Source organism: Corvus hawaiiensis, chromosome 23 (genome assembly GCF_020740725.1).
Source record: "Corvus hawaiiensis isolate bCorHaw1 chromosome 23, bCorHaw1.pri.cur, whole genome shotgun sequence".
Taxonomy (NCBI): domain Eukaryota; kingdom Metazoa; phylum Chordata; class Aves; order Passeriformes; family Corvidae; genus Corvus; species Corvus hawaiiensis.
This window is the reverse complement of record NC_063235.1, coordinates 4886682-4899017: the sequence shown is the minus strand read 5'-3', so window position 1 is coordinate 4899017 and position 12336 is coordinate 4886682. Positions and strand designations below refer to the sequence as shown.

General features: G+C 41.0%; 1 protein-coding gene across 7 annotated transcripts in view; it reads left to right on the top strand.

The window, feature by feature from the left end:
* Positions 1-12336, top strand: part of ZMYM4 (zinc finger MYM-type containing 4) — a 39639-nt gene that overhangs the window by 20511 nt on the left and 6792 nt on the right. For 5 of the 7 annotated variants that reach the window (XM_048326946.1, XM_048326951.1, XM_048326950.1 and 2 more), the window contains 17 exons: positions 375-455; positions 1930-2080; positions 2744-2859; positions 2978-3250; positions 3745-3895; positions 4157-4329; positions 4431-4581; positions 5646-5786; positions 6084-6121; positions 7332-7476; positions 7646-7767; positions 8120-8291; positions 8865-8918; positions 9034-9213; positions 9739-9833; positions 9945-10116; positions 11820-11971. In XM_048326946.1, the coding sequence (XP_048182903.1) occupies positions 375-455; positions 1930-2080; positions 2744-2859; positions 2978-3250; positions 3745-3895; positions 4157-4329; positions 4431-4581; positions 5646-5786; positions 6084-6121; positions 7332-7476; positions 7646-7767; positions 8120-8291; positions 8865-8918; positions 9034-9213; positions 9739-9833; positions 9945-10116; positions 11820-11971 (2367 nt within the window). The remainder of the gene's footprint in view (positions 1-374; positions 456-1929; positions 2081-2743; positions 2860-2977; positions 3251-3744; positions 3896-4156; positions 4330-4430; positions 4582-5645; positions 5787-6083; positions 6122-7331; positions 7477-7645; positions 7768-8119; positions 8292-8864; positions 8919-9033; positions 9214-9738; positions 9834-9944; positions 10117-11819; positions 11972-12336) is intronic. The other 2 variants (XM_048326945.1, XM_048326947.1) reach the window with 2 other exon arrangements.

Genomic DNA, 12336 nt, shown 5'->3' with positions numbered 1-12336 from the left:
GCAGGGTTAGGTGGGATATTGGGAAGAAATTCTTCCCTGTGACGGTGGGGAGGCCCTGGCACAGGGTGCCCAGAGAAGCTGTGGCAGCCCCATCCCTGAAAGTGTCCAAGGCCAGACTGGACGGGGCTTGGAGCACCCTGGGATAGTGGGAGATGTCCCTGCCCACAACAGGGGATGGCACTGGATGAGCTTTAAGGTCCCTTCCAACCCAAAACATTCTGGGATTCCATGATTCTGTATTTGGACAAAATACTAAAAATAGTATCCATCTAATTTTTTATTAGATTTTGGATGTTTTAAGAAACACCCAATTTCCTAGTTGACTATTTCAGTTATTGTATTCATCTAAGGTAACTGCTTTTGTCATTTCACAGAATAACAGAATCATTAAGGTTGGAAAAGCCCTCCAAGATCATCAAGTCCAACCTTCAACCAAATACCCCAAAGAGTCACAGGTCAATGTGGGTTTTGAACACTTCCAAGGATGATAATTTGCTGCTTGATCTTTGTCCAAATGTGTTGCTCTGTTTTTCCCTCACCACTGGGCCAGCTACCAGAGAATTCCAGTGTGGGAGAAGGCGTGGTGGGACCCCCCAGCAACAGCCCTCTGTGACTGTTTTCAGCCTTGAGATGCTCCCTGTATTAAAGAGCAATCTTTATTAAATTGTAGCCTTTGAATTAAGTGGAGAGGAAAAGTAATAATTAGTTGATAATTATGATTTTAACTTTTAAACTTTTCGTATTTATTTTTGATTATAGTGGATCCTCTTGAAGACCTGAGCATTTAAAAGAACCTTAATTTACTATAATAGCTCAATTATTTTTGAATTACTTATTTTAATGAAATTACTTTAGGAAAAATTGCCCTCTGATAAAAGAGTGTAGCTTCATTTTGTGACTTGACTCTGCTGTCCCATTATCCAGGCCACTTAGGCCAAGAAAGGCCTAATGAATTTAAAAAAAAAAATTATGGTAAATGTATTTCATCCAGAAAATTGCCTTCAGAATTAGTTGTCCTCTGAAACAAATCTAGAAATAAAATTAAATAAGCTGGAAAGGTTTTCATGCTGCTTTTATATCACGCATCAAAACCCCATATGTGATAGTTCTCTTGAAAATGCAGTATGTTCAAAGCTTACAAGGTTAAATCAAATCTATTTTTAATTGATTTTTAAACAGCATTAAGCTCAATTGTCAGGTACATTCTGATAGTTTCTGGAGGTTTGTGGGTGTTTTTAAATCCCTAAAAGCTTGTACTTTTTTCTGTCCTGTGAAGAGCTGGAATAGCTGGTGATAGACCAAAGTGCATTTTTAAGGCTGTCATACTAAAAGAATCTGATGCACTAATTCTCAAAGTTTTTTCCAAAACTTAAAGACCTTCAAAACCTTAAACACAGAAAATGTGTCTATGAAAGTCAGGCTTTTTCCTGTGCCTCTCTTCAAAAGCCATTTGCGGACCATACACTGGAAACTGTGATTATGACTAGCAGATGGATCTCTTTCCCATTTTGCTACCAGACATCATCACGGGACCTGCTTCTCCCTGTTCCTTGTTTCCTCATCTGTTCAGTGGGAAAATTGCTTACGTGCACAGCTGATGCATTAAAAATCATAAACAAAATGTCAATTCTCAGCAAGATGTTTGAAGTTGTCTGATACAAGGTGCTGATCCATGCTAGTCCAACCTGTAGTGATGTTTGCAGTGGAGGCCTTTGCCCAGACAGCCTGGTACTGGTTCAAGTGGCCTGGGAAGGTACTCAAATGAGAGCTCAAATCAGTGTATCTGCACCATAAATAACAGAGCTGTAAAACAACTGCTGTTTCAAGCATACCAGCACGTTTTATAAATGTTTCCTATATTAGCAACAATTTCCAGGTTAATAAAAATGCCAAGTTTCAAATGAACACCCAGCTTCTGTGTTCCCACAGAAGTCAGCTAAAATTACACCCTGCACACTGTGTAAATCTCTGAGATCTTCAGCTGAGATGGTGGAGTGCACAAATAACTTGGGGAAGACGGAACTGTTTTGTTCTGTTAACTGTTTGTCAGCATACAGAGTAAAAATGGTCACTTCTTCAGGTAAGCTTATTCTTTTACTTCTGTAGAAACTTAATTGTGTGTGGCTCATTTCCAAACTTTATTTGTCTTGAAAGTTAAGGCCAATATTCTTTTTTTGGGAGGGTGGGAAGTGGCTTTTTTTTTTAAGGGAAATGCTGAGATGGGAATGTAAGGACATTCTACCATAGATAAATATAGCAGTGACAGTACAGCCATTTCAGTTTTGGTTTTAGGGAGCTTAAACATGATAACCAATCTTAAATCTATTTTTTTTGCTCTTGCAAGTGCAGCTGGTGGGTTTCCCAGCTAGACAAACCTCTTGTGTGGACATGTGCCATGCCACTGCTGGGACTCTTCTGCCCCTTGTTCCTGGGGGTGATCAGCTTTGTTACTTCTGCCCAGTGTTGCATGGAGCAAGGCAAACATTTTCAGCTATTTTTCATGTGGAAATAGAAAAATGCTTACTGACATCCTAGGGATACTGGGAGATTAATTAAATTTCTGGCAAGCAACAGGCACAGCAGCTGCAGTGTCTGTTTCTGAATCTGTGGAAACGTCGTCTCGGACTTCTGTCTGTGCCTTGGCTCGTCATTCAGACTCTGTTTTTGTATGCACAGTGCAAAATTAGCTGCAATACAACTTGATGTTGCATAAATCACTTTTTCTTCTCTGTTTCACCCTCAGGTGTTCAAGTTCAGTGCAACAGCTGTAAAACCTCAGCAAACCCTCAGTATCACTTGGCTATGTCAGATGGGAGCATACGCAATTTTTGCAGCTACAATTGTGTAGTAGCTTTTCAGGTGTGACATCTAGGATTTCTTCTTAGCTGAATTAACAGAATGCTAAATTGATGGTGGAAATACCCAGGTGCAAGATGTAACCCTGTAAAATAAAGTCTGTCTTTTTGCTTTCCCACAGAATCTGTTCAACAAGCCTGCAGGACCAAACTCCTCGGTGGTGCCCCAGTCACAAGGCCAGGTCGTTGTGAGCATCCCCTCGGGGACGGTGGTCTCGGCCAGTGGCACCACCTCGACCGTGTCCCCCAGCTCCACGAGCACCTCGGCTGCAGCAGGGCTCCAGAGGTTGGCTGCCCAGTGCCAGCAGGTCACTTTTACCCGCTCTGTTGTGAAAATCAAGTGTCAGCACTGTAACAGATCGTTTGCCACCAAACCAGAGCTGCTTGACTACAAGGTAATAAAGATTCGGCCTTTTCAAGCTCTTTTTTTCACAACAGAAACCCAAGAAATTGTAGTTTGTATGCACTGGTCTGTCAGTACTGCTTTGTTACTTGCCAAGACTTGCTATGGAGGGTTTTGAAACTGATTTGGTGTCATTTAACCAATATGAAATTAATAGTGATACTAGCTCCATGATCTTAAAACCAGAAAAAAAAACTCCAAAAAAACCCCAAACCAAATGATTGCCTGACTTAATAAACACATCCCTGTCTCTTGGACCCAGGGATGTTCCTTTTAATCCAAGGACAAAGCACATTGGTGAGGGCTTTCTGCAGGAAATTTTGCTTTATTATAAAGCTAAATGGGGAGACTCATTTGCTGGTGCTGTCTGTTGCTGATTTCTAAGGGTATAAATACTCTTCTACGTTTCTATTAACAATTTAAATGTATTATATGGGATGTGACTCATTCAAACATTGAAAACAAAACATTCTGGCTGCGTTGCAGGGTAAAATGTTCCAGTTCTGTGGGAAGACCTGCTGTGATGAGTATAAGAAGAAGGGCAATATGACGGCTTTGTGTGAATACTGCAGGTTTGAGAAAATTATCAAGGAGACAGTGAGATTCTCAGGCGTAGATAGAACATTCTGTAGCGAAGGTAAGAAAGGGCAAGACCCTGTCTCAGAAAAATCAAGTCACAAGTGTTTTGCCTTAAAATTATTGGTTATACTAAAAGAAATCTAGTATTTTTAAGTTAGGAGTCCATTTGTTAGGTTTAGGAACACAGAACCCTGTTCACACTTTACATTTTAATGGTATGTTTCAACGAATTATTACAGACATCACTAAATACAGGAATTAGAAGTGCTGAGTGGTTGTCATTTTGGTATTAAAGGATGTTTTTGCTGTTTTCTTGTAGTTTGTAAACTGCTCTATAAACACGACTTGTCTAAGCGCTGGGGAACCCACTGTAAAATGTGCAGTTACTGTTTACAGACTTCCCCCAAACTGGTCCAGAATCACTTTGGGGGGAAAACAGAAGAATTTTGCTCAGAGGAGTGCATGTCTAAATTCACTGTTTTGTTTTACCAGGTAAGCAATATTCTCACATCCTCTTGTAGACAATTTTGTACACATACCCCTTGTTGGTGTTTCCAAGTGTGTTCAATTTCTCCCTCACTCTGTTTTCCTAGATGGCAAAGTGTGATGGTTGCAAGAGACAAGGTAAACTCAACGAATCCATAAAATGGCAAGGGGAGATGAAGCATTTTTGCAATCTGCTTTGTATTCTGTTGTTCTGTAAACAGCAAGGTGCTTCTGACCCTCCACTCCCAAACAACACAGGTAAACCAGGCTGGGGATGGTATTGCCTTTTGATGTGTGGGGTTGGATGGATGTTTATCTGCAAACTCACTTCAGTGAACTCTTTAAGATCTGCCTTCTCCTGGGGAGCTTGTCTGTTGCTATTGAGTAGGCTCAGGTTTAGATCACTCTTTCCTGAGACAGTTTCAAACTTCTGTAGGTATGAAATGCAATTGCTTCATGTACCAAACAAATTTTAAAGAGGATGAAGCAAAAGCACTTGCTTTCAGTCACTTTCATGAAACAAAGGCCTGTTTCATTGGGGTAAAATGTACTGATATCTAGTGAAGACTTGTTAAATATCCAGCTTGTCTTCATAACACCTAGAAGATATGGTAGAATGTTAATATTCTTTTAACAAAAACAATCAAGTGGTGAAATTCATAGACTTAATTGTTTTAAATTCAGACTCCTATATATGCACTTAAACCAGCCACTTCTGTGCAGTGTGTAGGCATGTGAAGAGTTCCCATTTCTGTGTCATTAAGTGTTGATTCTTGGGAATTATCAGTCCCAAGGTTAACAAGTGCTGTAGCTGTTTGCTTGAGCAGGTGGAATGGGAACGAGGGTGGGAATGAAGCCCACAGGAACAGGAACTGTGAATTTCTGTAGGGAATGAGGCACAGAGGGATGAAAGGCCCACAAAGACAGGAAGAGAAAGGGAAACAAAAGGCAGTAATATCGCTGATCCTAAAGAGGGGCGTAATCTCCCACTGGCTGATGGTGGCTGCAAGAGTAAGGTACCCAAAACCACTAAAATATTAACTGAAAGTTTTTAGTGTACACCAGGCCATATTCAGCTTTTCAATTTGGTGCACATCTGTTGCTTACATTGGTGGGAGCTTTTTTCCCTTCTTGCTTGATTTGCTTGTGGAACCAGCTCCTGTTTAAACTGAAACGCTGCAGCTTGACACCTACATCCCCTTCTCACACAGCAGCCTCTTTCATCTGGAGACAGATCTGAAGGGTGGGTGTTGTTTCAGAAATGCTTTTTTTCTCAATTATCTTACTGCTTATTCTCATTTTCTTCTGTCCACTGTGTCCAGCAAACCTTTCCATGGCACCAGCCTCCTCCTCAGGCCCTCCTTCTTTAAGAAAGGACTCAACCCCTGTCATAGCAAACGTGGTGTCCCTTGCAAGCACCCCAGCTGCCCAGCCTACTGTTAACTCCAACAATGTTTTACAGGGTAAGGCAGCTGAATACGATGCCTGTACTTTTACATCTCTATTCCTGAACATTTATATTTGCTCAGGGATTTTATTTTTTACTGAGAACAACGGCCACTTCTTCATTATGCTTCACGTCAGTGCAGATGGTTGCGTTTGTCCTTCCTTTACCTAGGTATAAATAATGACTTAAATTTATGTACATACATCAGGGAATGAGTTTTAATTGGAATTCTTTTTCTTGACCTTGGCAGAATATGGATTATGGTCCTTGATGATAAGTAGACATGTTACTGTATGGGTTTTTTTCTTCACAGGTGCAGTCCCTACTGTGACAGCAAAAACAATAGGAGATGTAAGTTTTACAAGAGATTTTTCTCAATTTTGCCCAAATTGTATTAATAACAAGTAAAGTATCCAAGAATTTGGCACCATCATTTTGTAACTGATTTTCGATTGGGATTTAAAATTCATCCAGCTTGCAGATGCTTTTTTAAAAGTGGATAGAACTTACATGGTACAGAAGTCTGATTGTGTCCACTGACAGATTGGATATTTTGAGGCAAAACTTGTCAGATTGTAGCTCTTGAGGTGCCTGTGGTTCTCAAGTAATTCATGTCTGGCTTCTGCACTTAAGGCTGCCTTTTGTGCTCAGAAGTGGGGTAGGATGGCAAAAGGACCAGCACGGGAGGGAGGGGACCAGCCTGGGCTGCTGGGACTGATGCAACCAAGCTCCTGCAGCTTCATTTTCCTTCCCCACTCCCTGGTAGTGTGGTAACAGAGATGTGGGGACCCACTGTCACCACTTACCTGGGGATAACTCTGAGAGCTCCTATTCTTGAGCTCTTTGAGGTATGTGGCATAATATCTTGCAACTCTCTTAAAAGACAGAGATGTTTTTATGTAGCTTTAGGTTCTGGAAGACTGACAGCTTTGCTTTTAGCTGGAGTGTCATTTATGGATTAGAGTATGAGTTTTCCCTCTTGAAATAGATCCTGTTATTTGAATGCATGACTGAAAATTACAGTTAGGAGGACATGGAATTAGTACAAGCATAAATAGTCAGTCTGTGTGGAATCAGGAAATGATGCTGCTGCTGCCAGAATTGGTGTTCATTTTTTACATTCATTTGTTTTCAGTGGTTTCACATTAGTTTGCTCAGTTTTATCAGGGTCTGTATCAGCCAGACTTTTAGTCATCAGAAGTACCTTAACATAATTCCTCTTTATATTTCTGACATTCCAAGGTCAAAAGTTTATAGCGCTTATTTGACTACAGAAACCAAATATTCTTGCAGATTTGTTCACTGCACTGTTAACAAAATTAGCTTTATTAGCAAAATTAGCTTTAAATAACATTATTGTTGGATCAGAGTAAATTGAGCACGAGACCAGAAAGTGCCAAATACATTAGCAAGCTTGTTTTGCAGTAGTTTATAAATGGTGATTTTTATCAGCAAATAGAGTTTTAAATTCTTCAGGCTCACACAGTAGAGAACAAACGCTGGTCTTATGTTATCCTTCAAACCAATACTGACTCGGCCCTCATTTGTGTTTTCCAAACAGGCAAGTACCCAGACAGATGCCCTAAAGCTGCCATCATCAAAACCACCCAGGCTTCTGAAAAACAAAGCTTTATTGTGCAAGCCAATCACCCAGACTAAGGCCACCTCGTGCAAACCTCACACACAAAACAAAGAATGCCAGACAGGTGGGTGTCTGATCTCCTACCCCTGTTGGAATTGTCTGTACTGCAGTGAAGAGAGTAATATGTGATTTGTGTAACAGGGAGTATTTTTGAATGTATTGACTTTAACTAGTTTTCAGGTTGTTGTGTGGTATTTTCTAATTTTTAGTTTGTTCTGTTTTTGGTATAACAGAAAGAGAAGAACCTGCTCAACCCCAGATCATTGTGGTACCTGTTCCTGTACCAGTGTTTGTGCCAGTGCCCCTCCACCTCTACACCCAGTACACACCAGTTCCCCTGGGGATGCCAGTACCTGTAAGTTATGCTGCAGTTCACTACAGAAGTCAGTGGTTTACAGGCTTGTTTTGTGTCCAGCATACCAAGCACTGTGTCACTGGGTGTTTTGTCTGTCATGCAAGTAGTATTTGGAGTCCTCTAAGCCATTTCCCTCCTTATTATCGTATCATATTCACATGTGGTTAAACATCATCACACAAAATTACCAAACTGTAGAAAGAGTACAGAGCTGTCCAGTCTGGAGTTATTTTTAACTTCATTTTTGTAGTCCTAAAATATATCTAAGGTTAAATGGGAGGGACCTCACTTGTGTATTTGCTGTTTCACTTCACCCCTAAGTATGTTCTGATATTTTCCACGTGTTCCATAGGTACCTGTTCCCATGCTCATCCCAACTACCCCAGATAATGCTGATAAGATCATTGAAAATATTCAGGAAAACAAGGAAAAGATCTCCATTAATCCATTTGAAGCTGATCTCCTTCAAATGGCAGAAATGATTGCAGAAGACGCGGAGAGAGAAAAAACACACTCTCATGGTGGTAGGTGGTGGCTTTGAAAAGGATATGAAATGCAGTGAGGTGAAGGTCCTTTCACCACGAAAATTTCCTTCCCTGATCCTAGATGCTGATTTGACTTGTGTTGACAGAAACAGGTTACCAGAGGCAGTAACCTCCAGATCTGTGTTAGAAGGAGGAGTCAAAATCAAGAAGACAGAGCAGCTGCTTTAAAAGAATATTCTCCTGTCAGGCTTTTTATGGAGGATTCTTGAGGGGTGAGACAGGTCAGAGTGTGTTGGATAGTGACCAACCCATGTAATGAAAGTGAAACAAGCTGGAAAGAGATGAACAAAATGTCCTGCAGATGACTCAAATAATAAACAGGGAGGGATGGAAGCCTTTGGAAAAGCAAACCTACATTAGCTCTGCATTTCTCTTTCCTCAGCAACAGCATGACCAGGGTAGAAAGCTGTTAGGAGAACTCTAGTGGAGAAGACCCAGCATGTGTGTTAATGTTATGACCTAATACATACGTTTTTTCTGTTCAAAGTATTTTGTATTAGTTGTGCAAGCTGTCCATCATGTGTAGATACAGATTTCCTTCTTTTTCTAAAGGATCTCAAACATCCGAGCACGAGCTTTTCCTGGACCCCAAGATATTTGAGAAAGGTCAGTCAGGTTTTTTATTTTGCAAATGGATTTTGATCCTGCTGTATCTTTTTTTGCAAGCTCCTGGTTCTGCCTTTCCTGTAGCACATGGTGCCTGTGATCCCTCTCGTTGCAGACCAGGGCAGCACGTACAGTGGAGATCTGGAATCAGAAGCAGTGTCCACTCCACACAGCTGGGAGGAGGAGTTGAATCATTACACCTTACGATCCAATGCCCTGCCAGAACCTGATCCAGAACTCAAGCAGTTCTCCAAAGGTGATGTGGAACAGGACCTGGAGGCAGATTTCCCATCAGGTCGGTGTAATGTGAAGAAAAACTCTTTGTTTTATAAAAGCACACACAGCTTTCTGCATGAGCATTGTCTCAGCAGCCTGCTTGTGTGTTTTTGTGTAGTGACACTGGATGTTTAAAGCTGCAATAGTTGATCTACTAAAAATTACTATTTTAAAAATATTACTGCTGTCTTTAAAGACAGCGCTCTGCAGAGCCCCTGACAGGAGTAGCAGGAAGCCTTGCTTGACTCCTCTGAGTTCATCACTTCTGTGTCCCTGGGTATAATCCATGTGAGTGGGGGCTAAGATCATATTTATCTGAATAAATACACCCACTGTTTTGGGGCTATTTTGTCCTATTGAGAATTTACTATCTTTATACAGCAAGTGCACAGATTGCTTAATTAGTCAAATGTCAGCATTATTTGAATATACAGGTGTGATTGTCAACTGTGAGGTGTTCCATAGTATCTCAGTGACAGTGACACTTCTACCTGGGCTGCTAAATCATGTGATTAAACTTTTCATGGTGTTGATTTGACTTCAGACTCATTTGACCCTCTCAGTAAAGGACCGGGTTTACATTCACGTTCACGGGCAAGACGGAGACACAGGGATGGCTTCCCACAGCCAAAAAGACGGGTAAGGAACACAAATTCCTTAAATTTTGAAACAACAACAATCTAATCTAACCATCCATGGATGAGGAGCTGATAAAATGCTGCTTTGTTTGATGTGTTTGGTTTCCTGTAGGGACGGAAGAAGTCTGTAGTTGCTGTGGAGCCCCGGAATCTGATGCAGGGCTCCTACCCCGGCTGCTCTGTTTCTGGGATGACCCTAAAGTACATGTATGGGGTAAACGCCTGGAAAAACTGGGTCCAATGGAAAAATGCACAGGAGGAACAAGGGGACCTGAAGTTTTCAGGTAAATTTGTCTCTCAGTGGAGAGACAAAGTGTCTGTTAGTGGAAGAGCACTTGGCTTGATTCATTGTTCAAGTAAAAATTAAGATTGGATATCACTGAGTTCTGCAATACCCGTGAGCGGAGAACAGATTTTATAGAATTCTGTCTTGCATCTTTCCATGCATTTAAAAATCATAGCTATTACATTCTTAATGGATCCGTTTCCTTTTAAAATAAGTCTCTAAAACATTAGAAATCCCCACTTTACCTTACTTTGCATGCAGTAATTCTTTCTTTGTAGCACAGATGCTTTATGCAGCTGCAGAGCGTTTCTGAGCTATTATAGAACCATGAAATTACAGATTTATCAGGCCATAATTCTAAGCTGACAACACCAACTTGGCCCCATCCATTTTATCTGTAGCTGGCACATTCCCAAAGTATTTGTTGGTCAGCAGAACTGTTTGCTGTAAAAAAATGGTGTGATCCAACATCAAAATCTTAACACCCTATTTCTAGGCTTCACAGCTGGAAAGAAACATATCAAAAGTCTGCCCATTCTGTGCTGCAACCTGCCTGAAACTAACTTTATTGCTCCTCATGTCTCACTGGGGTGATAGATAATAATGACAATTAAATACTATTTTGTTTATTTTTCCATGGATTTTTTTTTTTTTTTTTACAAAAGCCCAGCAGTCCTGGGATTTGGCAGTGTCTAACTCCCCTTTTCCCTGTCTCAGATCTTACATCACTGCACTGAGTTTTGTGGGCAAATTTGCAGGGTCAAGCAGAGAATTTAAGTTAAGAATAGAATTGAGCTCTTTGGGGATGGTTGGGAAGAGAGAAAACTGTAATAAATACCTTTGCAATTTAAAGAACTAAGCATGGCAGGACTTACATAAGAAATACCCCTGAAGGGAAAAATTCTAGTTAGGATGAGATCCGCTTTTTCATCCCTTATTTGGAATTTTTGTTGTCATTCCATGAGAACAGTTGGGGTTTATTTCCCAGAAGTGGATTATTCACATGAACTGCTATGTTTTCTTCTTGAGGCTAAGGAAGTAAATATTACAATCATTTCCAGGAAACTGTGCCCACTCCCAGAAAGATTCCCTGCTTATTTCCCAAGCAGGCACTTCTGAGGTGTGGAGCAGCCAAGCCTGATAATTTCATTGCAGATCATTTGATCAGTCAATTCCTGGCTGCTCTGCTTCCCTTCCCAAACCCCCTGCATGTCCCATTGAACTCTTCCTTCCTTCTTCCTTTAAGAAGTGGGATATGCTGCACTCAACTCATGTCCAGAACTAGTGGGAAATATTTGAGGTCTTTCTCTCACTCTGGTGAGTCTCTCACTCGTCTGAGTCCAGCTGGAGGGGTGAAACCCGTTTATCAACCCCAGGCTGACTCAAGCTCATGTAACCACTGCCATCCCACATTTTGGGTTCAGCAGACTCCCAAACATTTACATGTCTGGGCTCTGAGTTCCTGCAAGCCTCAGTACTCGTTGTAACATTTCTACTGATTGCACACGCAGCTGGTCTGGGTTTTATTGGCCAAATCATTCAATTCTCAGCCAACAGCTAGGAAGGAGTTCACCATTTAGTCATGCAGGGTAGTTCATGTAGGAGACAGGAATTTAGGAGTTCTGCCTACATGAAGTAATCAGGAATGTGGGAAGATTTAATGTGATTAATTAGTTTTGCTAATCATTTCCTCGACTCCAGTTCATCCTGTGAAGCTCAAGGAGGACATTCTCTCGTGCACATTTGCTGAGCTGAGTTTTGGCTTGTGCCAGTTTATTCAAGAGGTGCGGAGACCAAACGGAGAAAAATATGACCCTGACAGCATCTTATACTTGTGCCTTGGAATTCAGCAGGTAACTCTGGAGTTAGGGCACTGCTGAGAACATGCAGAACTTGCTCTGGTTATTTATGGGACATCCACAGTCCCACATAGGAGCTTGGGGTTTATAGAGGAGGCAAGAATGTCTCTTTTTTGTGTTTTATTGTTTCCCTTAGTCCCATATAGAACTAATTTTTCTGGATTTTTTTATGGTCACAGTGACCAAGTTCTTCTTGGTCTTACAGGAATGTGATGTGGGGGCTGAGTGTTTCTATCTAGACACAAGTACTTGGATTTGGAACTTTTTGATAATTTTTTGTGTGTAGGAAAGATTTGCTCCTCAGAAATACTTGTTTTAGGATGGAATGGTTTAGATCTAAAATAATTGCATGGTGCTAT